The sequence below is a fragment of the Coturnix japonica genome, chromosome 1 (genome assembly GCF_054131305.1).
Source record: "Coturnix japonica strain WE chromosome 1, WE-NBRP24, whole genome shotgun sequence".
NCBI lineage: Eukaryota > Metazoa > Chordata > Aves > Galliformes > Phasianidae > Coturnix > Coturnix japonica.
In genome coordinates, this window is record NC_140663.1 from 77,208,806 (window position 1) to 77,234,935 (window position 26,130).

General features: G+C 39.0%; 1 protein-coding gene across 1 annotated transcript in view; it reads left to right on the plus strand.

The window, feature by feature from the left end:
- LOC146762537 (uncharacterized) overlaps positions 1-3,030 on the plus strand; it is a 168,104-nt gene extending 165,074 nt beyond the window's left edge. Inside the window, exon 4 of the mRNA XM_085525802.1 lies at positions 2,897-3,030. Coding sequence (XP_085381928.1) covers positions 2,897-2,905 — 9 coding nt within the window. The 3' untranslated portion in view covers positions 2,906-3,030. The remainder of the gene's footprint in view (positions 1-2,896) is intronic.
- Positions 3,031-26,130: the final 23,100 nt, after the last annotated feature.

Here is a 26,130-nt window from a genome sequence, read left to right on the forward strand (position 1 = left end):
TGTTGCAGCAATAAGCCAGTCACGTCTGTCAAAAGCTTGAGAAAAGCTGTACTCAGTTCAAAACAGTACTTTTATTTCCAACTTTTTAACAGAGACCAGCTTCTAAATATGATATCTTTTTGCTAGTGTTTCTGGAAGTCAACCTTTCTGACTGTTTTTCTTTGGCATCTACTATTCCTGCAAAGAACAACCTTAATCATTTTATAAAGAGTTAGTTGTTTTTTCATTTCATAGTTATGAGTACAGCAGCGCTTAAGAGTTGGTCAATGTTTCCGATATATTCCAGTTTGCCCAACTAAAGTTAAAAGAATAATGGATTTTTGTATTTGGGCATTTCTTTGGAACACCATAGATTTTCCCTTTAGCTTGTCTGTGGATTCTGCCCTGTCTTCTTGTGTTTTCCAGCAAGGCTCATGCTGGCTTCTCTGCTTGTCCTTTATGCAGTGATAGCAAAATAGTTTCCTATCAGTGGGGAAACTGGTTGCAGTCTTTTTTGCCTCATCTGGCGTTACTGACAAATTAAAAGCCCAGAAAACTGAGAGACAGATTTTCTAGGGATGTGCCAGAGATCTAAACCAGCACAACTGGACCATGCAACAGAAAATACTTTAAGGAAGGTGTTTAGAAAAACATCTGCTGGTACTGTGTCCCAGTTTGGGGAAAGGGAGGGCACCATTGGATATTGTAAATGAACCTATTTGTCATGAGATGCAGATTCCCATTTAAATGTATACCAAATTACCTTCAAATGTTTTTTCTTATCAGCCCCTGATTTCCACCTGTCTTTTGTCTTATGCCTGTTGAATACTGTCAGCTGTTCTTTAGCTATGTAATTCAGACACATAATACTTAAATAGCAAGTGAAAAGATACTGATGTCTTTCCTGGATCTTGCCCTAATATCTTTGTGATGCAAAAAAAGGGGAATCCTAATTACTGAAATAGATGGGAATGAACCCATATTTGTGAAACTGTAATCTGAAAGTACTCACTAGGTTTTATTAAGGGGCTGTTTTTAATTACTTGTGATAATTTTGGCAAAAAGAAAAGATCCAAAGATATTGATCTGATCAAAGCAGGATTTTCCCATAGGATGTTAGTTGTTTTTTGGTGGTTTTTTTAACTGTCTTTGTCCTCTTTCCAGAGGAAAGTGAAATATCTGCAATTCATTGTTGTGGAACAGCAATGCATAACTTCTTCATAAAGGCGGGGCTGCCAGGAATGGATCCCTTTGGCCAGGGTCCATCCTACTGCTCCTTGTTGGAGAGCGGGATAGGCCATAGGGCAGCCCCAGTCTGGGGCATGGGGCACGGTGTGTTGTTAAAGCAGGTCCAGGCCCAAGCTAGGAATGTGAGCCAGTGAAACAGGGTCAGAATCAGGCCTATCAGCAGTATCAGATGCGGCCAGCGCTCACCAAATGTGTCCTTTGTTGTCAGCCTCTGGTCCTGGGTCTTGGTCCATGGCCCCACAGATGGGTCAGCCCTGCTTGAGCCCTTCCCACAGTCACCAAAGATCAGGGCCAGTCCTCACCAGTGCCACCTCTAAGTCCACTCTGTGCTCCAGCATCCATGCATACAGGACATGGACGCTGTCAGGGGCCTTACTTTTCTATTTTATTTTATAAAATATATTTAAAAATCGGTATTTTTATTCTGGTGGAGGCCACTTGTAAATATTCATAGACAATCTAAAGTAGGCAGCTATCTTGATGTTTTTTCTTTAGTTCAATACACTTCCCACGGTGTATTTTTCCATGCAGTACCAAGAGATATGAGACGGAGGGACTGTGTTATCTTAGAGATAGGTAACATTGCATATTCCATAGATCTTTTAAAATAAAAGTTATCTGAGAGGTCAGAGGGAAAGGATGAGTTCTGCTGAGTAATGTGGTCAGGTTAAATATTTTTTGATACTGACTATAAGGGTGGTACTAAGATTATACTTTAGTACAGTCTAGCAATCTCAGCCTAGCTCACTGAATACAGCAGGTCATTTTCCCCTCTCATTCCCTGCTCTGAATCCCCAATCAGAGGTTGTCTGAGATAAAACCACTAAGATCAGTGCTAGGGTCTTCAATTTCCTGTCATCAAAAGGACATCCAGCTTGGCTCTGGAAAGGCCTGCCTAGTTTTAATCTCATTAGTGCAACAGAAAGAATGACCAGAAATCTGTATAATGATGAAAAAGAGATCTTACACAGAGATATTGAACTTGAAAGCATAGTGAGCATTGGCGACGTTAGGACCTTACTGCTTATTGCAGCACCTGGCTCTTTGCTGGGTTAAACATCTACCATTACAATTGCCTAAAATATTTCAAGAGATAAGATCAGCCGTATTGTCCCAGTCAGCCTCTGTTCCATCTTTAGAAATGAGCTGGCTTGTTCCTTGTCGAATTGGATTTTCTCTCCATTGAAAACATTTCCACTGTGGACTTTAATCTGTTGTGCAAAGTCTGGTTGTAGCATGGAGAGAAATATCTCTCCTTCTGGAACACCAAATGTAACACCTCTCCTTACCTAATCCAGTATATAGCTTTTTTAGCAAAACAGGAGGTCAGGAGGGGTGAGAGGGCAGAGGGAAGGGGTAGAAGGAGAAAAGAAAACCATTCAGGCTTTTGCATTGTGTTTTCAGTATAGTAGGGCACCAGGAAAGCTTAACTCCTAAAAAGTTTGTCAGAAGTATCATTAAAGAAAACTTTGAAAGAATTAATTAGATTGCATCATTCTGGAGATAAAGAGGCTCTGTATTGCAGCAGTATGCTATTCTCATGGACCCAAAGTTAATGTTATTTATTTAATATATATATATAAATCTATTTCTTATTTGGAACCTGGAACCTTTTATGAACTGATCTCTGAATGTTTCACAAGTTGAGTCTCTCATCTCCATTTTACAGATGGAATAACTGAGATACTGATTCTAAACTACATGCAAAGAAACACAATGAGCACTAGCAGTAATCAGAATTTGAGACTCATGAGCAGAGAGAAGGAAGCCGTGCTGCCCCTGTGAGTACACTGACTTTAACAGGTAAGAGTACAGAATGATGCATTACATTCTGGAGAGCCACTCTTCTCTCCCTCCAAAAAGCCACAGTTCTACTGCTGGTTTCAGGAGAACCTGAATGGTAGACCACTCTTTCATGTAGTAATACCTACAATGAAGGCACTGTGAATAGACATGTGGTTACATCTTTACAGTTGAAAATCCTTTCTAAATTCCACTTTGAGATGAAATAGCTGCTCTGAAGACTTTCAGGGTCTTCAAACTTAGGCAATACACCAGGTCTATTGTACCAGCAAATTATGGTCTTTTTATAGTTATAGTTTTTCCTGTGTACATAATCAGTCAATATTTGGCCCACATGGTTACTATTCTGCCTCTGAAAGGGCAGAAGGTTAATTTCAGAGTGCCTAGAGTTTTCCTGAAGACTTCAGAGTAGTCTGAACCTTCATTAATACAGGGAGACCAGAGCCTCAGTGCACTACCAACCATTTGATTTAAAAATACTAGAGAGGGGAAGAACATTAAAGCTCTCAAACATCTCTTCTGTCAACAATGTCCAATGTATCCCTTCCTCTGCCACCATTTTTTCACTGACATTTGAACAGTTGCAGTCTTTTTTTTCAGCCTTAAAAGGTAGTTGTGGTTTTTTCTTTTGTTGTTTTCTTTTTCACCTTTCTAACGACGTCTTGCATTTTGAAGCTAATTATATATGGGGAGAAAAATGGCTGTATCAGATTGGATTGAGTCATACTTTAGCTAGCCCAGGATCCTGCACCCAAAAAGTGACCAAAACCAGATGCCTAGAGAAGAGCATCAGAATGGGGCAAGCTTATACTTAATATGTTGCCAGCATAGTCATGTTTTCCAGAAACCTACAACACAGAAACTATCTGCAGCAGGGTGATATTGTGTTTAAGTTCTGTCGGGGAAAAGGAAACATCAGGAGAGGAGACATTGAGTCTAGGTCTTGTGCATTCAAATGACCAGTACATTCATTTGTTTGATACTGCATTGCTTTCTATTTATTTCACGGATTTCTTTCTGCAGTTCATGTAATTTATGAATTATGTTTCAGAAAGTCCATTCTTGCTACTTGGACACTAGAGAGAATTTTTATTACAGCATGAAGAATTTTTCTAATCTGATGTCACCTAGCTCAGAAGTATTTTCCCTTTTACCAAGTCTGTCTGCTAGCATTGTTTCCAAAAGATGCTGAAGTAAAATTCTGCCAGTTTCATGTTTAAAACTTTACAAACACCTCTTGAAAACAAACAAACAACAGACATAAAAATACACCTAGTTCCTAACAGTAAACAAACACCTCCCCTTTGTTGTAATTTCCTGCTAGTATGTTCAGGTTTTGTTTTCAGAAAAACATGACATGTTTTGCTAGTGATGTACTATTGTCTGGCGTACCAGATGGGTTCCTCCTTTTTTGTTTTCTTTTTAAGAAGATCTGCAGCTGCTTCTCCAAGTAGCTGAACAACTAACCCTCGAAAATTGGGACAGTATGTTAAAGTACATAATGTGCTATTTAATTAACTTCCTAATGTACCTGTCCAAAACCAGAGTCTAGTTGTGGCAGAAAAAAAGTATGTCTCCTATCTAAACAGTCTCAGTAGATAAGTGGCATTTCTTGCAGGAAAAACTCCATTCAGTATACAACCATAGGAGTAACATCTCACTCCATTTACTTAAAGAACTTACTGAATAAGGACCAGTCCTACCAAAAAATTTGTATTGATTTCATTTGTTCCAGTTGACTTTCAGGAAATTGCTCTCATTTATAAGGTGAGACACATCTGTAAGTGTGGAAGGACTAAAGTCTTGTGTCAGGCTTTAGTCTACATGCAAAATGCACATGTAACTTTCTCATCAGTTTGCAACATGAAAATTTCTTTTATGTGTGTCCACGCAGTGAGTGTCATTTACAGTGCAATTTGAATTCTTGTATATTCCTTTGTTGCACCTCCTGAGACACATGGCCCAGGATATGAAAAGTAAAAATGTCCATGTCAGCATGTCTTAATACTTCAGGGTAACAAGAGGTCCTGATACATCCTCTGGTATTAACAAAGGTCTTTGGTCTCCTGCCTTACTGTGCTTTGTACAACCCCTACTCTGTAGCACTACAGTAAAACAGAGTGTAGCAAGACCTGATGTGACACATGCAGATGTGACAAATCTCATGCTCCCACTCTCTCCAGTGTCAGCTACTGCAGCTTCTAGTGGATACTGTTTTCCCTGCCACAGGGACCCTTCCAGCCTGCCCAGCCATTTGGCTCCCTAAGAATGAGTTACAGACTTCTTGCTGCTTATGGTTCAGTAAGACAAATGCCCTGCCAGCAACTGAAAATGTTAAAAACACAAATACAATTATTCTTTCTGTACTCATTCAAGTGCTTTGATTTCAAAAAGACTGTTTTCATAACTACCTTCTAGATATTACTCATTACTTTCGTGGCTGCTTTGCACGTTGTTTTTCTTTTCAATTAAGATGTATTGCTTACACTGGGATAAGCTGTGCGGTCCTGTTGTACTAGTTTGACTAGACTCGTACAGAGTGAGAACAAGGACATATGGCCAGAGTTACCACATCCAGCATCTGATTTGCCACTTGTGTATGGCCTTCAGCAAAATGTATCTTAGCACTACGTGTCAGTTCCCCTATGCATTTGTGAAAGGAGTGGAGACAGTGGTATCTTCCCTATGGAAATATTCTGAATGTCTCTTAAAGACTGTACTGACCACAGGGTGCCCAGTGCTTCTCAAGAGCTAAGTACTTGTGACAGTGCTGCTGGCAGAAAGTTGGATCCTCACCTTACCATGGCAGTTGTCTGTGCACACTCCAGCAGACACGTCCCTCTCTTTTTTGTAAGTGGATGTAGTCAGAAAATGTATCATAGAGAAGAGATTGTAAGGGGAACAAGAAGTAAGTTGGAGGTGAGGTGAATGTTGGCCTACATCTCACCAGCATCATTCTCCCTAGAGGAAATCAAAGAAACATGAGCTTTCCAGACACCGGTCTCTTAGTTTAAATGCTTTCTGTGGTAAGTTTGATTCCAGCTGTTGTTGGATACCTGTGCTTGGATTTCACATAATTTTTTCCAATGGAATAATTCTGTAAGTATATTAAAATGTTTGTTATTTTTCTTGGAAGACTTTTTTCTAATAATAAAACTAGAAGTTTTCTAACTGTAACATAACTACAATTGTTCTATACAGTCCTGCTATTTATTATTTTTTTAAGCTGAAATTACCTTGAAATGCAAAGGCTGTGATGAGGAGCTGATCAATGTTTGGCAAGTTCTGCTGAGGAAACTTCTTCGACACAACAGGCTTCTAACCTGAAGAACAATGTTTTCCATTATCCTTAAGCTCAAGTGACTCAGAGAAATGAGCAGGTCATTTTATACACAGAGAAGTAGTGTGAAAGGATTACTGAGTTCACCACTTTCTTTTTTATCTCTAACAAACAGACGTGTTCCTCACTTCAGTTGTAAATTGTTCCGAAACACTCAGGTAGACTTTACTAGTAACTAATGGTTGTTGAGTACATTTAAGTTTTACCAGCCAGCTCAAAGATGGCTTTGAGATTTGGGTTACAGCTGAATTCTATTCCAAAAGAACAGAAAGACAGACATTCCGCAGAAGTGTAGCTTGCAGTCTGTGAATTTTTATTAAAACATGTAGCCTTACTGAAAATGGAAACCTGCTATTTCTACTTGAAACTGAAGAAGGTAGGGCTGTATGAATAGGTGCATTTTTTGAGTGTTGTTCCCTTCAAACGTGATTATCAGAGAAACAGTTTAAGGGAACGATTTCTTGTTGTTGCATGTTATTCATGTAAAGCAATGTGTTATGATTGGTTTTATTAAGCGCTGATCAGGAGGATTAGCCAGGGATCCAGGGAAATCTCTGTGATAGCTTTCCCATGGGCTGTTTGCTCAGGTGTAGGTAAGGAAGCACTGATGTTTCAAGAATGCAGTTCCCGAACTGTTTTGGAAAGAACTGAAAAAAAAGCAATAGTTACATCAGGTCTCTCTGCTCACAGAGCTTATTCTCTTGTGAAAGCACCTGTATTTAGAATCCACTCTGTGTACTGTCGCGGTATTGAAGCCAGGAGAATTATGACTGGCAACATGTTCAAACTTTAGATGCCTAGATTTAAGCATCTAAATATGTGGTTTGCTTTCTGAAGTACTGAATACGCACACACGCACGCAGGCATACGCACACGTTTTATTGAAATCAGCTGGAGAAGCTGGGTCATAAGCATTTTAGAAAATCAGGCCACTTACTTATTTAACAGTCTAAGTATGGATTTATGAGCCTAGCTTCAGACACACCCAAGTCTAGTCATGGCCTCACATAGATACAAGTGTATTATCACAGCCCTGCACAGTGCAGACTAATTCTTAAGTCCCATTCCAGCACCACACTTCTTAAAATTAGGCTTGATGAAAATAAAATTGGGGTAATTATTTCCATATATTAAAACCAAGGATTATTATTGTTTCAGTTCTGGAAGGGAAAGGATTTTAACCTTCCTCTGCAGTAACTGGAACCTAAATATTTCAGCCCTTCTCCTGGCTATTGAGAATTAGAAAATGAGACTCACTCATTGCCCAGTTTTCTGTTTTTCTTTTGAATATCACAGTGCTTACTGAATTTCAAGGGACAGCCTGTGATTATTGCTTATGAAGAGCAAAAGGATCGCCAGACAGCCCTTGCTGTGAGAGCATTGTACATGCTGCTTCCTACTCATGGCTTCCAATAAAAATGCGACCTTAGCTCAGGCACATTTAAATGGAGCACTGAAACTCATTCTTCTAACATCTTCCAGTGAAAGCTGATGTCAAAAAAGGTGCATTGCTGCTGCTAAATATCTAAGCATGTGTTTGTCTGCAGCGCCAGATTTACAAGCCTAGGAGGGCAGAGCTTTCTCAGTGCCACATACAGAGGATTACCGTTGGGCCTTCTTTTGTGTCATAACATCTTGGTCGTAACACTTGTATCAGGGAAGTTGAGAAAGCTAGTTAAGTCACTGACCATTTCTGACAGTGCTTTCATCCAAAATTGACCTGAAGAAAGAATTCTTGGTCTGCTGCTCTTTATTTATTTACTCTTTATTTATTTATTTATTTCCTTGTGAATTGGTTGGTTTTTGTTTTGTTTTGTTTTGTTCTCCTTACTTTGAGGCTTTTTTTCCTTCAATTTGGCTTATAGCAGCTGGTTATTCTATTCCCCAAGTATTGCTGTGAAGAATTTCCTCCACTGGTAACTTGACTTTGGCCCCCCCACTGCAAACTAAATTCAATTTCTTCTTCTCTCTCCGTGCGAGGAGCTGTGTGTTCTCAAAAATGAGCACATTTCAGAGGTGGTCCAGAAAGCATATATCCAGAAATAGATTTGTCTGTTTTCATTTAGCCAGTTATTTCATGGTTTAGTTTATTCTCTCAGGTAGCCTCTGACTGTCTTTTCTCTTAGGCTTTTGTTTCTCTGTAATAGGGTATCATCAGCAAGGCTGGAGTAAAACAAAACAGCTCAGTGGGAGGTAAAAGCACTCAACCAAGCGAACATTGCTTTGATTCCTAACATTATCTTTTAGAAAACAATTTCTAAAACGTTGCCTCTGCACTGGAAAAGAGAGAAAGACTAAAAAGATCTGAGTACTGGAAAGAAATAAGAGCTAAAATACAAACCAAAGGAAGATTTCTGGTGTCGGAGTCCACAGAGAAATACATTTAAATGAATGTCAGCAGTGTTCATGGGCAAGCTCCTAGAAGTGTCCTAATTTGCTCTATAGAAGAGTCCAGGTTCTAGCAATTCCATTTTTTTGTTTTGTTTTGTTTTAATGATTCCCAGAAAGACACATTCAATACAGAAATTCTGCTGATAGAAATTTTGCTGCACATCAGGATGAGTTTCCCTGTTTCCACTGTATATTTCTTACCTTTCTCATGTCTTTGTGATACTCTAATGCAGTACCTTGCTTTGCTACTCCTTACCACCTCCATAAACAACGAGTTACAGACTAAGTAGAGACTATCTATTAGTCACTGAAGTCTCTGAAAAGAAATAGCAGGGGAAAGTAAATTTAGCCTTGAAAATAATAGCAAGTAAAAGGAGGAACAAACAGTTCCAAGTGAAGGGTGAAGTGTGCCTGTCAAAACCACATAGGAGAACTGGGAAAACATTTTCTTCAGACACCCAATAACAAAATGTTCAGCAAAAAAGCTGTGGGACAATCCCCATTCACTTCAAAAGGAATAGTTCCAGGGCCTGTCCAGGACAAAACATCGCAACAGTCTCAAAAGGTGCTTTTCACAAGTTGATAAATTGTTCTTGTCTCGCAGACCTTAACAGACTTGGAAGGAAAGGATGAGTGAGCAAGTTGCAATATAGAACAAAGGGACCAGGGCACAGGCAGTTACAAGTACTGTTAAGTGTCTGGCTGCTGGATAATGGTGGCTTATTGCTTCTAAGTGTATAAATCCCTTAATCTACTATGATGGTTCTCTTCCCTCATTTTTGCTGGCATTAATTCACTCTCCATTCAGTGTCATCACTCCATTCCTTCCTTACAGTTGTCGTGTCTTGACTACAAGTATGCCATCTGCTTAGCTCTTAGATTACAGTCCTGGCAGCCTTCAGGAAGGTATGGTGGCCTTCTACTGGAACAAAGAAGTGAACTTGGGAGATGAGCAAAGTGATGGCGCTTCTGAAAGAGTGAGGGAAGCCAAGGGTGATACAATCAGACAGAAGCATGGGTAAATGCAGAGCATTAAAGTCAAATTTATTTTCTTTTGTCACCCACACAAACAATTAACATATCAGTGTAAAGTTACCTCTGGTACTTTCCATCACATAAACAGGCTGTCTCACAGTCTGGGAATGATCTGGGAATCATCTGAAAAGTAGATCATTTGATATAATTGTGCCAACTCTGGACAGTGAAGCATTAAGAAAATTTAGACTTGTGAGGAAGGAAGGGTTTTGAGCTAGTAACACTCTAAAAAGATATTAAATAATGACCAAAAAATGCATAGGAATTGGAGACTGTGAGAAGATGAGATGTTCTTAGGGCCATTTGAGGTGAGAAACAAATCAGCATCTGGACGGGTAAAATGAGCAAAGTATATTGCTGTCTTAAATGTAGCAGGATTTTCAGCTTATGGCCATCTTCATCAAAAGGATCCCATTATAGTGAAAAGAGGTTCACATCAGATGTTACTGATGGCAGGACAGGGGTTATTCAGTCATTTGTACTGCAGGTCACACGAACAGAAGGACAGGGGATTTGTTGCTGTTGTTCGCTTGTCGATTGTTGTTTAAAAAAAATCAGAACTGAAAGATTTCATGAGTTCAGTGATGAGTGTAACTTTTATTATATAGAGAGTATCGCATGCACACACTGTGTGAAGAGATCTGGGACTGATGTGATTCTGGAACTAAATATCTGGGGGTCGAGAGTTGGCTATGTGTTGGCATGCTCATTATCGGAAGACGTTGATTTGATGACAGAAGCCTCACTTATGAGCACACAGCACACTGGTTTTGGTGCAAACAAAAAGCAAAAAAAAAAACCCAAAACAATAACAAACAAAAAAATCCTTGTCTATTCAGCTTTAAAGCTTTGTTTCTTGTCCAGATGCAACAGAGACATTATTAGAAAACATTAATAGTTAGATGAGTTAAATCCTATTCCTTATAGGCTTTTTCACAGCCAGAGGGACCTTGGGTAGAGCTTTAACATAAATTTTAACCTGCTTTGCTTCCACCATATACTGGAAGATGCTTTACGGCATGATTAAAAATGAGGCACATAAATCTGCTTCTACGTATGCAATGGAACACTTTGCTTTCATTTCTCTTGACCTCATCTCCTCAGCCCTGAATACTCTGCAACACATTACAGCACTGACAGTTTTTTGTCCACTGTCTTCTAAAAGATACATTTTACCAAAGTTTGGTATTTAGCTGCATAATTTTGATTTGGATTTTGAGTGCAAATATTGGTGAACTGAATTCTTTTCCTACACATGTGAAGAAAATTAGAAATCTGAAAACTAGACTGTATATGGCAATAGACTAAGTATGCCTTTAATATTATTATATTATTTAATAATTATATTATTTAATTATTATTACAGTTGGTATTTTTGATTCTGTCTGATAATGCGAAGTTATTGTCTGTAAAATGACAGTCTCTGCCTGTCTGCAAGAACAGCAGAAAATCCATGTGCTTCAGTTTCAGGCTGCATATACAATTGTTTTCCAAAAAATTTTAATACGTATTCTTGATAGTGTTTTGTCAGCTATGAGTCCTGTAGATGCATGATTCTATCCTGACCCCACCAAAGTCAAAGTCTAAAGGTCATTTGTTTAAAGATGGGGCCTTGGCAGCAACAAATAACAATTTATATGGGGTTTTGAAATAGCAAAAAATAGTCTTCACAACACAAATACACTTCTGCACCCACTGCTCCTTACTCAGCTTCTCCTGTGGTGCAGCCTTATGTTGTCCCCACCAGTACCTTTTCCTAGAGTTCCCCTTGTGGAAATTCTTGTGGCTCCAAAACCCCTTCTCCTCTGACTTAGCATTATTTCAGAAGCATGTGACAATGAAAAGAATTTATCCTTGTTGAGAGGTGATCAGGCCTAGTAGGTGAATTACGTTTGAGCTACACTGCACTCCAGTAAAGCCAGTGGAATTGCATCAGTGCAACTTAGAAATGAATGTTCATTTATCATTACAACATGGACTGTCTCCAGTCATTGTTTTCATCTGCTGCTGCCTCTCAGCCACCAGCTCCTTCTGCTTGAAAATGTTTAAGTCCTTTGTTTCCTTCACTGCCTAAACTGTATCCAATGGGCAATACGTATTCCCTTAGATACTTAATATTGATTAGGTAAATTAATTTATGTTTTAGAACTGTGAAAGTTTGGAAGCATCTGCAGACTCTGAATAAAGTTTGTTTTCACTTCCACAGTCTGCTAACAGCTGGAATGCTCAGTCTGAAAAGCCTTCTTTGTTTCCTAGGTTTCCATTACACATTTTTCTACCACACATGCAAACTATCCAGGCCTGTGAAGGAGGGACAATTCTTATTTTATGAAAGATGTTTGCCATTTTCCATTCCTTTTCATACTTCTACTTGTCCAATAAATGTTGTTAAAAACATTCCTATTTTTCCCTCTGCAGTAATATTTTTAGTACAGACGCTAGGTGAAAGCTTGATTTTGCACCAAATTTAATCCTGTCATGCACAATTAACTTCAGCAAGGTTCCTCTACATTTCTATGAAGGCAGGACACACATTCAAAATTCAGTAATAAGCTTAGATGTTCCTCTCTTCTGAAGAAGCTATAGAACAAGTAGAACATGTATAAACCCGTGGACCTGCTAACGGTTGTGTGAGTAGCACTGGTGAATTTTACATGTTCCATATTGTTTGTGTAAACAGAAAGTATGTCAAAGTGAAGATCTATAGATGGTACTCTGGAATCTTTTATTAAGCATCATTCTTGTTTTGGTGTGTGAACTTTACCAGTATCCCTCTAACTTTGGATGATTTGGTCTTATCAAAGACTGGTCATTAATAGCACGTTGTTGTTGTTAGTCTATGAAATTCTTCTGTAATTAAATAGTTACATAGGTAATTCTTGCTTTTGAATACTCATCAGTAGCCTGGCTCAGAGTAGCTAGATTAATAGAAATGTTCTGACCTGTCCAATCAATGTCTGTCTTATTTCATCCATGACAATAGAGTCATTTAAAACATTTAGTATCTGGTGAAGGACTTCTCAAATGTAGGTACAGATGTCTAGAAAACTGGATTATCACCACTTCCTAGAGTTACAGGACATTATTTTCTAACCTGGCTCTAAAACCAAAAGATTGAACTACAATATGTAGATGCGATTTGGAAGAACAATTGCAATTCTGCACTCATAAAAAAATAGAGGACCCCTTTTCAAGGGCAAGATGAATCTACTCTGTTCTGCTCTACTCTACTCTGCTCTTCTCTTAGCTGCTCCTGACAGAAATAAATCAATCTTGATACTAAAAATGTTCCATCAAAACTTTGTTGCCTTCCCACGCCATGTATTCCGACCTGAAATAATCTAATGTTCTGAAAAGTTTTCTTGTTATGATGTACCATGCAGAACAGCACACAGACCTCCTATGTGCAAGAAGATCACATATTTTGGAAACAGTGCCCTCAAAATATTTTTGAATATACTGACAAAATGATTATGGTACTCGATGTGTTTTGGCTAAAATGCGGGTACCTTGGGTTCAAAGAACTGTCTTTGGTGACTGTAGCAGGCAATGCTTTAAAATACCTGACACAAATGCAAGTAGACCTCTTTATCTCATTTATCTATACCACAGGTCCAATGGGATATTGAGTAACCAAGGTAACTAATGTCAAATCTTTGAAATGACACCTCTAGAATGAAAATTAGAATAACATTTACTAATCTCCAAAGTCATTGAAAAAATGATTTTTTGGAATATTAAATCTCTATTCACTGAAGGCCAAAGTTAATGAGGACTGGATCTTGAGGGGTTTTTTTATTAGCATGGAACTAATCTGTGCTGGAACACATTTCCAATAAACCATCACATATCAATTTGCATACAAAATCCCTTAATGGCATTGACTATAAAATAAGTTCAAATGAAGGTTTTAAAAGGAAAGCTATTTCATTATTAATAAATTAATGTCATTTTTTATTTTTAACACAACATTTATCCTTCCCTTTCTGGAGTATGACTCACCTTATTGCACAGTGACATTTTCAAAAGTTATCCTGTGTTCACTTAGACTATGAAGTAATCTCCCTAATTATTTTCATCAATTTAATTTCCTATAACTTTCTCTTTTTATTTGAAAGCCTTCTGTCTCCTCTACCTCTTTACATTGATACTATTTTTTCTTGGTCATAAACAGAGATGTGGCATTTCTGGATTTTATTTTATTTCAGTCAGGGCAAAAAGAGTACAGGAGCTCAAATAAATTAAAACTCTGAATAATACTGTTATAAGAGAGTGCCAAAGCATCTTGGCAATGACATTTGTAAACCAGAGCCAAAGAGCCAGAAACTGATGTCTAGTCAGAGATGTCAAATGCAATTCTTGCTGCCAATGTCTGGCAAGGAAGATTTGCTCAATTGATGCTTTGCCTTATATGACCCAGTTGGCACTCAGAGCAAGGATGCCATATCATCAGAGTGTAGTGCAGGTAAATTATAAGGAAAGCATGTAGTACTTCCTATACATCCTCTTTCTTGAATACTATCACTCTCTGTATTTTAACACTAGGCATTTATCCATAACAATACTGTCAGATGTTGTAAGGAACTCCAGTCTGCTAAAAATAATGAAATGTTTGGGATTTGAATCATTGCTGGCAGCGGATGCTACCCCAATGGATTCAAGAGAGCTTCTGCTCTTCTTCACTGACACTGTATCTCTTTGACTTCATTTTAATAAAGGAGGGAAACTGTAAAGTCCTCGCATTTCTGTGCACCCTTTGGTGTCCCCATTTCCAAACAAAACACTTTTTTCATGGTTTGTCATCTTCTGAAATTCCACAAAATCATCTGAAGAGCTTTATTTCCCCAAAGCCACAAGTACCTGTGCAAGAAAGCAGTTTAGTTTGCAGATCTAGTTGGGACATGTTTGTATAGCATTATTATTTGTACCAGAAGAGGTTTAGATTAGACATAAGAAAAAGCTTTTTCTCTCTGGAATGGCTGCCCAGGGAGGTGGTGGAGTCGCCATCCCTGGCAGTGTTCAAGAGGCATCTGGATGAGGAGCTACGAGAGATGGTTTAGTGGCTTGTAGCAACAGTAATGGGAGGATGGTTGAACTAGATGATCTTGTAGGTCCTTTCCAATCTTGTCATTCTATGATTCTGTGATTCCTCTGAGAGAAAAAGCCAGGGAAGGATATTTGCTCACCATTTGTCAGTAGAGAAAAGGCAGATCATTCTTGTGATAACTAGCTAATGGATGAGTGCCAATGCTGTGTTTTAATGGATGTTTGCAAAGATGGTGTAGCCTCTGTGTTGTGGCCTGGTAATTGTGTACTCTTGATCCAGAGGCAATGCTGAAAATTGTCACCCTGCCTGAAGATGGCTTCTTCTGGCTGCAGGGAACATGGTGAGAATCTAGGATCTAGAGGATCTAGAATACAGTTTACTGCTCTATCACTGTTGCCATAGAAGAAGAATGGATTGAGATGGAAGTTTAGATATGTAGAACACTCAAAGCACAGCATAAGCTGCAACTGTGTGTATTTCATCAGCCAACATAGTCACACAAAGAGGTCCATGGCTGCCTCATCATATCCCAACACGTCATTGATCCAGGCAACTTCTTCCATTGCCTGTATCTAGGGGCAGCTCTGAAGTTGAGGCTGAGCAATCAAAAACATGTAATGAATTGCTCAGTGTTAGTTGAAGAGTCAGAACTCATGATTTCTGTCAAAAATATGAAGCAGAGCTAGCAACATTTTGGATCTTGTTCCAGAAAGTAGGGAAATTGTGTGCTAGATTTTGGTGGCTTATTGAAACTATTATTGCTCAGCCCAGAAAAAAATAGCTTTAATAAGCCCTCACCTGTACTGACAGTGATAGAACAGCATTATAGCAAAAACAGCAGCAAGATTATCTCATTAGTGTCTAATTGGCAGTAACAGGAACTTGTATCTCCGAACTTTGACACCAGCAGCAAAGCAATGTCTTTTAGAGTATGACTTAAATGGCCCAATAAATTAAAAAAGTTACTTAAAAGATATTATTTCTCATAAGCTATATAAAAGCTATTTCTTGTACAATCGTGTTCATAAATCATCACATGTTGGCAACCACATGTTCCACAAAATATATATATATATATATATATATATATATATATATATATATATATATATGTGTGTGTGTGTGTGTGTGTGTGTGTGTGTGTAACAGTAAACTAAGCCCCATCTTCATTTTGTACTTCTGAATGGATCGAGATAATGCACTCAATTACCTTGACAGTTTGATCCCGGTAAGACCAATCAGATGCAGTTGGCTGTTCTTAAGATGCAGATACTGGCACATCTCTCTTTGACAAAAGAAGGAGAAGTAAAGTGCAGAGAGAAATTCCTGAACTTTGGAAAGGAACAAGACAAGCAGGTTGAAATTTATGCCTCTTTGCCATATAATAATGTGAATACACCTGAATTCCCCACCTGTGTTCCAAGACACCACTGCAAAGCCAAGATATCAAATCAAAACAAGAAAATCGTGCCCCAGATGAACCAGAACTCAAGTTTGACCAGTTAACACTAACTGGCAAATTATCAGTCAAGGCCAAGTTTTTTAGTACTTGCAGTGGTCAGCAGGGTGTTTATTCAGGAGGTCATTTCTTTGCAGTGCCCAAGTCATGTTTTGCTTGGGTATCAGCAACTTCTGTGGTCATCAGGAAGGTAGGACTAGTCTACATGAGGGCTGCTGAACATGTTTGGTCCAGCTGGCTGGAGACATGCCATTTTACAAAAGAATTCATTTTCAATGCTGTTTGCAGCGTTCACACCTGACTGGCTTTCTGACTGACTGTGCAACTCCCAGATAGCAAAGTGACACCATCTTCAGTTTATAAAATCTGATAAATAAACCATCCCCTGGGGTTTGGCAGTACTTACCAGCTGCCTGAGATCTGCTTTAACTTTCTCCGTTTGGCCTAAACTCTATGATATTGGAGGCCCAAAAGTTACACAACTAAAAGCCATCTTTAACCACTCAGAAAAGCAGACTTATTTTAGAGACTCTGGAAACTACGATTCCGGTGAGAGCATATGCGAACAGTTGCCGTGAAAATCAAGCCAGTGTCATAAATGAGTGCTCTGGAAGACACAGATCTGGAAAAAAAGAGACCAGTAAATTAAACAGCATCACTGGTGAATGACCCACTGGTGAATGGCACTCTTTAAACAGCTTGAAGATAGCTGTTTGGATTTCATTCCTCAAGAAGTGCATGCAGCTATCTTTGCCATCTGCTGTTTAAGGAACGTTATGGAACAACGGTGAAAACAGCTTTTTTTGGTGTGGATTTTATTCTGTGAGTGCATTTTTTATGAAGCACATGTTTGGCTATTAGTTGCAATTTCATCTCAGCAGCCTCTTTGATGACATGCATTTTTGAAGCAGATGCCTGTGACTTATTCCAGGGTTAAGTTGGGCCTCCAAGACATAGCTATGACTGCCTGTTACAAGGGTCGCTGAAATTACTGTAGTAGTTTCCTTTTAGCTCCCTGAGTGAGACCCTTTATGATGGTTTTAGCCTCTAATCACATTCTTTTGCTTCAGAAGAGACTTTTCCCATACAGGCAGAGGATAGTTTTCTAGCAATGTAGCCCTGACTAGGTTTCTTTGATTTTCAGAGGTATTATAATTAATCATATGCATAGTCACATATTGATCTGCTTGCCAAAAACCAAAACACAGCAGCAAGTGAACATCATTAGCCAAATTTGTACAAGCCAGAGAGATCTCCTAGTTTGCAGCCATCTCTCATCAAGAGATGTACATCTTCAGTCAGCACCTAAGTATAAATACAAGAGAAGAGCAGCTGAGTAGCTCCAGAGTAACACTAAAAAAACTATTTCATATCCATCTCCCTGTTTTTGAGAAGATGAAAGGAAAAGAGTACAGATCAAAGTCATAATGTTCATTTTTCAGCCCTAATGTGAGATCTAAATGGAGTTTAGGTGATAAGTCCATGTGTAGAATCCTACTTTGTGAAGCATTCACATCCTCCAGCTTTTCCTAGAAAGAGCCTCCCAAGAGTTGTGTTTCTGCATATGCTCAGGACAATTTCTGTTCCAACAAGGCTCATTCACCCCTAAATCTGCTAATCAAGAGTTTAATCAGGTGGCTCCAGTATGTCCTACCTCAGCTTTCTGCTACTATGCCATTCAGGTATCATCTGTGAGCTGGTTTTAGTAAAATGTATATATTTCATGCCAAGTCAGTTTGTAGTGTTGTAGTAGTTGTAGTGTTGTAGTTCACCACTGTAGGAGCCTTAACAGGTCTCTAAGTGTTTGTCAGCAGTTTACGTAGTTTATCTGGAATTCTTGAAAAAATATGTCTCTCTTGATGCCCACACATAATTTTTGGCTAAAGCAGAATATCTGGGTCTCTAAAGACATATCTAGTTAGCTTCCTATCAGACATTACTTTTCATAGGGTAATGATCCTACTGATTTATCTGTCCTATACAGTCTGTCCTTATATGAGGCAAGAGTTTTTTGGGAGCTAGAAGCCACACCATCTGTACCAGAGAAGACATGGATAGAATACACTTGGAAGACACTGAGCATACAATTGTAGATGTGGAAAGATCTGGGAGGCACCATTAATTGTGTCAGTGCTTTGGTAGTTGGGCATCAGGGTTTAGAAAAGAAATGTAAGTATCATACTCTAGTTCCCTATAACAGGAGATAAATAATATCCCACTGTTCAGGTTATCTTATATTTCTTTGGTATGGTTATCAATTAACTACAGCTATAAATTAAAGACTCTGAAAATCTGAAAATCACTCAATTTATTTCAAAGACTAGTGGAAAATATTTTATTCCTAGCACCTGCTGTTGTATTCCCCTGCTTTTCAATGGATTTTTCACTACGTTTTCCAATTTTAATAGAAGCGAAGATTAGATGAAAAATGCCCAAGGTAAAAAAAAAACAAAAACTGAAGAAAAATGAGAAAGATATACAATTCTCTGTAAGAGCAAAGGGAATCTTAAAAGAGCAATAGGAAATGCTGAAGGAATTCTGACAAAAAAGTAAAAAAGGCAGAATGCAGTCCCATTAGAAACAAATTTCCAAAATGTCCACTGCATCCCAATGAGCGGAATCTTTTCCCGTTGCTTCAACATAGAATATAGAGTGTGAATCAGTCTTAATTTGTGCAGTAGGTTAATTACACATTTGCAGCATGAATCAGATATCTCAGGTTCTGTGCTGAGAAAAATCACCTTTATTAGCCCCATATGATTGCTCAGTGCCAAGACCACCCAGTGACATGGCTTTACTTTGAAGGACGGAGGAAACTGTGTAGCTTTAAATTCTCGTGCAAGTGCTGATTCTCAAATTCTTAAATAATAAAATGGGAAGATGGAAAGTCAAAGTACATTACAATAAAAACATCACACCTAAGAAGAGAAGTCCCTCATGAGGTTCCCTTCTGGGTTTCCCTGTGCTGCTGTGGATGTCCCCAAACAGAAATAGAAGAGCTCTTAAAGGCAATTATTACACTTTTTCTAGCCCAGGGCATTATGTAGGTGGTTTAGAAATTGCATCACCAAATTCATTCTGTTGTTCTGGAAGGGAGAAACCTAAAATGGGGAAAGAAGACCAGTACCATGTTAAAATACTTACGAGATCAAATAAAATCAAACTGCAGCCAGCAATGTTTGGATTTTTCCTTTGGCTCCCAGAGCAAGCTGTAAATCATCCAGCAAATGTGCTCTCTACACGGGGGTCAGACAAAAAACCATCTGCCCATACAGGGCAGCCGCTTCAGACTTGGTTTTAATTAATTAAGTAAATAATGAATTGCTTAGAACTTGCTGCCAAGTTCCTAAGAAGTGCCCAGAAGTACATAGTCTGATGTACCAGGTCTTTGCCTCATCCTGGGCTGGTAGATTCATGTTCTTCTCAGAAGTTGCTGCTTGGCTTTCTTCTGACAAGTCTACACCTCACATTTTTAATCCCACTGTGGAAGGCTTGAGAAGGAGGGAAAGCTTCTCACTCCTTTGCTGGTTTACATCTAACGCATGGGATCAAAGATCAGGTGTGCTCTAGCCCTTTGTGATGACAGTGGTCTATCTGCAAGAGAGGAGATAGGATTCACAGTTCTGTGGAGAGTGTAAACCCAGCACACTTCCACTGAATTCAGTCCCAATGGAAAAGCCAGAAAAGCAGAAGGTGGTGAAACTTCCCCGGAGAGCACAGCAGCATGGAAATACATTGCATAGAGAGGGGCAGTACTAAGTTGTACTGACATTTTTCCTGACATGCACTTTTCCTGTCATTACATGTTAAAATGTATGCCTATGTCTGTTTCTCTGTATTTATATATCTCCAAAGCTATCAAAATTGCTCTGTTTGTTAGTAGTAACTGACTTCACAAAATCAGCTCTTTTGAGACACGCTGAAAGAGTAATTTCATAGGAGTGGGGAAAATTATTTTCAGCTTAATATACCCGTAAGTCTACTGAGTGTGGGGCAGATTTTTGACAGATTTAAGCAGACAAATATAGGGAAGCTCTGCAGGGCACTATGAATGCTGAGCTCTACAGCTACCTGTGCTCATGACATTTTCAGTGTTTTAAATATGGTCGGTCATGACAGCGGTCTGCAAAATTGATGGAAATGACTTCTCATTTTTCTCTGAATGTGCTATCTACCAACCTCACTTCACTGAAAAGAATTTAGTTTGGAGCCAGCTTGAATATTTGGCTAACGTGCTGGCTTCACCCAGGGTTGTTTTTTTCCCCCAAGGCATAGAAAAACTCAGCAGTTTGCTTAAAAATGAAGAAGTCGTGACACCTAGTGGTGAGATACACGACAAGAACTGCAGTTTCCTAAAGAACTCGCAGTTTTTTTCCATCGTCATGTTGTTCTCATTCATATTGCAGTATGATAGATGTGGGCATCACCTTCATGAATGTGAACATCCAGGCAGCCACTCTTAGAATCCAATGCAATGTTTGTGTTTTGTTGCATATGAATCCTGCTCCTCTCCACAGAAGGCTGTGTTCATTAAGGCCCGGCATGCAGTCAGTGCCCAGTTATGTTCCTCACTAAACGCGATGTTTTGAATGGCCATTTATACTGAAATCAAGCTAAGTAAGTGCTTTGACTTTGGAGAAGAAGGGAGCATGGTAGAGTCTTGGCATAAGACCAAATGGGAATTTCAGTCTTTTTTCTCTTGTTAAGAACATATTAATCAAGTCTGTTTTTAGAAGGTGACTCAAGACTGTATTGTATGGCATGCAGCGAAGTCCTGGCAGGCAGCAAAATCTGACTCAGTTGCTGGCAAATTCTTTTGCTTTTGAAGACTACTTAGAGTCTGCCTTGGCCAACAGCAGTCAAAAAGCTCATACTGGCTGTGATACCATGACAAGAAGTTGCGCTGAAAAGCAGTAAACCAGTCTAGACATGTGCAAAAAAATAAAAGTAAAAAAAAAAAAGCCAACAAAACCAAACCAAGAACCAAAACTAGAGCTTCTTTCCAAACAGTGGCAAGCATTGGAGGTTTTTATTTTTTTTAGAGAAGCGGAATAGTGTTGAGTTCTCCTAATGGTAACTAGGCTGCAGTCACCACGTGTAAAGCTTTCTTGGCTTATTGAGCCTGCTGGTTGAGGACCGGCCATTTTTTTTATCACAAGAATTAGTTTCAGTGCAAGAGATTTCAAGTCAAAACATCACAGTACGCTGTTTGGGAATCTGGGTGCGTGCTTCTTTGCATCTGTAAGAGTTGTCAGCAGTGCAGTCTTCCAGTTTCATGTCCATATTTGTGCATGCTATATCAAGCATACTTTCCATTGCCTTCAGCATGACAAACTTGTTTCCCCTCATCTTTCAGAATAGATGTATGATAGAGTTCCATGTTGTAGCCAACAAATGGAAAATATATTACTTGAATATATATGATTTTCTTCATTTAAAGATTTATTTTACCACGTCCACATGTATTTAGTACCTGTAAGTTCCCCAGTCTGCAGTCCTGGGTATAATTAACGCTTCTGCCACCAGAGTGTCTGGATGTAAGGCAAGTGAATGTAAAAACATCATCTCTGTCCAAAATGTTCCAGTTTCCATCCTTTGAATCATTAGCATGTGACCTATGCTGTGCCAATATTAATAACCATTGCTCATGGCTTTCAAACAACCCAAACTATTTAAAAATTAATTCTGTTTACAGTACTTTCTAGAGGAAGTATTTGGTAGAAGTGAATAACTCAAACTGACTGGTGGCTACCCACAAAATATGACTATCCAGTAACAAAATGAATCATTTAGAATTAGTTGGCGAGGACTGGATGTATTGTTGGAGAAAACATCAAGTGGAGATCAGATCCAACAAATGTAAGCCTTGGGTTCTCCTTCCACATGTTTGCCATGCTGCTCTGACATAGTTATGCCTAACTGTAGTGGCTTAGGAAGCTACTAGCCACAGTCATCCCAGATCACACTCTTGACTTCTTCACAGCTGTGAGGCTGAGGTTAAGTGCCCTTTCCAACTGTTACTGCTAGAAACACTTGCAATTATAAGTTGCAACCCATGGGTTTATGCTTTACTCTGTCTTTTTTCTCTGTAAAGTGAAGACGGTCATCAGCTTATTCATGGCAGGTTTGTCTGAGGGTGATTGATGTGGGCCAACAGTTGGGAGTACTTCAGTCTTTGCTGATAGTTATGCCACTGCCACTGCTGAAGAGAAGCAATGTGAAATGGAAAAGCAACACTGATTTTCACAGCCCTACAACATAAAACAACTTAATGCAGTCCTGGACAGAAAGACTGCAATGTGTGGCAAAACAGGTCCAGCTAAATGCTTGGGGGCCAGAGGTTCCATTTTGTATTTGCCATTGATAGCATAGGATTCAAGCAGCCTCTGAACAGTCACAAACCAAAATAAGTGTCTCCTAGTCTCTCTCTAAGGGACATAGCTTGGCAGCTTTATAAGTGGAGGAAACTTGCACAATACTTAGTATGGCCATTCTACCTTGTGAGATGAAGGATTTGGGATGCTAAATGGAAGTGACTTTGGGCTGTAGATCCAGCAACAATGAGGTGTTTGGTCATCCTTATGCAGGGCAGCAGCATTTGCTATATTCCCTTACTGACTGACAGAACACAACAAGAGTTGTGAAGCATAAAGTAGATGTCAAAGACAATACCAAAGTGTCACAGCCTAGGCCCTAAGAAACCATTTTGCGCAGGATTTTGAATACTCAGCTAGGATGTGCTTTTTTGAACTAGAATCTGTACTGAATGTGGAGGTGATATGAATAGTGAGTCCCTAAAGTATCAGACTGAATTGCATAAATAAGGCTGCAATCACAGAGTTACAGAATAATAAAGGTCAGAAGGCATATCTGGAGATCGTCTGTTCTAGCCCCTCTACTCAAAGCAGGTCCAAGAAGAACAGATGACTCAGAGCCATACCCAGCTGGGTTTTGAATATCTCCAAGGGTGAAGACACACAGCCTCTCTGGGCAACCTGCTTCAGTTATGAATCACCCTCAGAAGTTTTTTTCTGATGTTTAAACTGAACTTCTATTTCAAGTTTGGGGCCCTTGCCTCTTGTTCTGGATATGGCTGAGAAAAGCTCAGCATTATTTTCTTAATATCCACCAAATCAGGTATTCATATCTGTTGATAAGTTTTCTCTCTGATGCATCTCTTCCCAAGGGTAGGGAATCCCAGCTCTTAGCTTCTCCTCATGTCGTATGCTGCAGTCCACCAGTTATCATTGTGACCTTTCACTGGACTGGCTCCCATGTCTTCATATCTTTCTTCAACTGGGGAACCCAGCACTGGATGTAGCACTTGAGATGTGGCCTCCCCTGGGCTGTGTAGAGAAAAATTACCTCTCTTGCCTGCCAGGCCATGCTCTTTCTCACTTGTCCACAGAAACAGTTGGCTGCCTTTGCAGCAAAAACATATTGCTGGCTTATTTTCAACTTGTTGTCCATCAGGACACCCAGATCTAGTATCTGATGTCTAGCTCCACAGTAATGACCATTTCTAGCTGCAGTTTTCTTCAGCTATCTAGATGCAATTGCTTGGATTTTTCTATATAATACATAGAATAACATGCTCAGCACTGTTGAATTGCATGCACTGTTAAAATCAACACTATTTAATTATCTACAAGCACTAAAGACCTAGAAGGCCTCCAAGCTGTTCACCAGGTTAGCAGACTGGATCCTTGTGTAACCACCATGAGCAAAGAGAAGCAGAAACAAGTTACTTATTCTCTGGTGAACCTGGATGCCAAGCCTTGTGCTGTGCCATACATTTTAATGACATCCTAATAACTTAGGATTAGGATAACAAGGAAATCTTGAAATGAGAGAGGAGCCACCTTTCCTCGTAATCTTCTTGTTGTCCTTGTGGTTGTTCTCTGCATGCACTATTGGGCTACCTCTCAGCCCTACATTTCTCAGCTCAACAGCAGAAACAAAAAATCACTGTTTCCCAAGTAATGAAGTGAAATCCTACAGAAATGTAACTAGCTGGGTTCTCCAAAGAACAACTGAAGTGGACATAGTGGGTTAACACTCTGGAAACAGGAAATACCCCTAACCAACTCTCTATGTCATCACATAACCTAGATTTCAGTCAAGAATTTGGGTGTTGTTTTAGATAATAAAATAGAACATGTGTTCATCATTAATCTTCTTGAACATTTGCTTGGCTAGAAACTGTCTCTGATCAACCTAGTTATGTAAACAGATCTATGCTTCAGACAGAAGTGGTAAGATGTTATTCCAAGTATATTGTAGGGAATCTCTCCTTAGCTCTAATGAGATACAATTAATGAAAGACTCTGTGTTGATGGCAGTACTCCAAAGACTTTCATGTTTTGTTTATGTTTCAAAATTGAATTAAAATTTATCTTGGATCAAAGGAGAGAAATATTACCTCCAAAAAAATCTACCATTTGTCCCTACTGTATTTAAGGTCTAAGTATCATTTCTGCATCTGGCTTGCAAATAAGTGGAAAGCTTTTTGCATTCATTGCAGCTGAACACCAAAGAGAGGTTTCCATTCATCATTTAATTTTTCACAGTTATAGGATCATGTACAAAAACAAAAGAGAAAATGAGAATCATCAAGCTTGGTTTATCCAAGGAAAATAAATGTTGTATTTTATTTGTCCCATCCAGTTCTGGGCACAATCAATGTATTTCATTTCTGTTTGGTAGTGTGGTGAGATAAACATTAAAAAAAAAGAAAGAAAGAAAATTACTTGCAGAATATTCGTAAAGTTAATTAAAACATGCAAGTTCCTACAAGGTTTTTCTCCTCGTAGTTATCTTTTCAGTCCATTTTGTTTCAGAACAAAGTGAGAACAAGCAAATGCCTGTAGTGCTGCCAGTTCAGGGGCAACATATGAGTGGGGAGTGAGGATCTTTGGGATCTGTAATCGCCGCAGCTACTTGCTGGCTATGAAACTTCGTTGTCTCCATTTTCTCACTTATAAAATGTAAAATATATCTAAGAACGAGCCAAGAACTGTATTCTTTCTCACTGTTAGGGGAACTTGTGCTTCTCAATTGAAAGGTGTTAGTGCTTTAATAAGTTGAAGGTTAATCTAAAGCTTTTAACTGTCTGATGGAAATCATGTCCAAATACAGGGAACCCCAAGACTGAGATAAAAATAATCATTAGAAGTATGTATTTCTGAGTTAAAGCACTGAAGAGAATTAGTCTCAACTGTTCCAATTCCAGAACATAATATTTTACTTGCTTTACCTATTTTGGCAACTGTCATGAAATGCTTCCAAAGATCTTAGAGATATGGAACTCTTGAGATACAGATATTTCTAATCTTGAATTCATTTCAAGCTTGACAATTGTTTTAAGAATTCTTTACAAAGTTCTGCATTCAGTATCTGGGAAAATAATACAGTAAAGACTGTGTTGACAGACACATGGAGTAATAAGGTAAGGATGAAAGCTGAAGTGAATAGAGAAAAGGAAAATCAAATGCCTGTGGCAGTGAAAAGATAAATACTTTTCTAGGTAAAGAGAGAGCTCAGTAACTTTTAAAAGGTGTCAGCTGCTAAAAATGACATGGTAGATGCTGCTGTTTCTTCTCCTTTCTTCATGACAGGAATTCAGCTGCATTTTAATTGTGGCACTGCTAAAGCCAGATTGAGAAGCTCGCAGCCAATCAGAAATACTAAGAAAATAAACTAAAATAAGGCATGTGCTTCCAAATGCGTAAGTATTGATGCCAGTCCTCTTCTGTCTGGAATGTCCCAAGCATTGCTCTGCAGCCCCTTCACTTAACCCTCGTTTCTCCACCGCGCTCCTGTCATAAC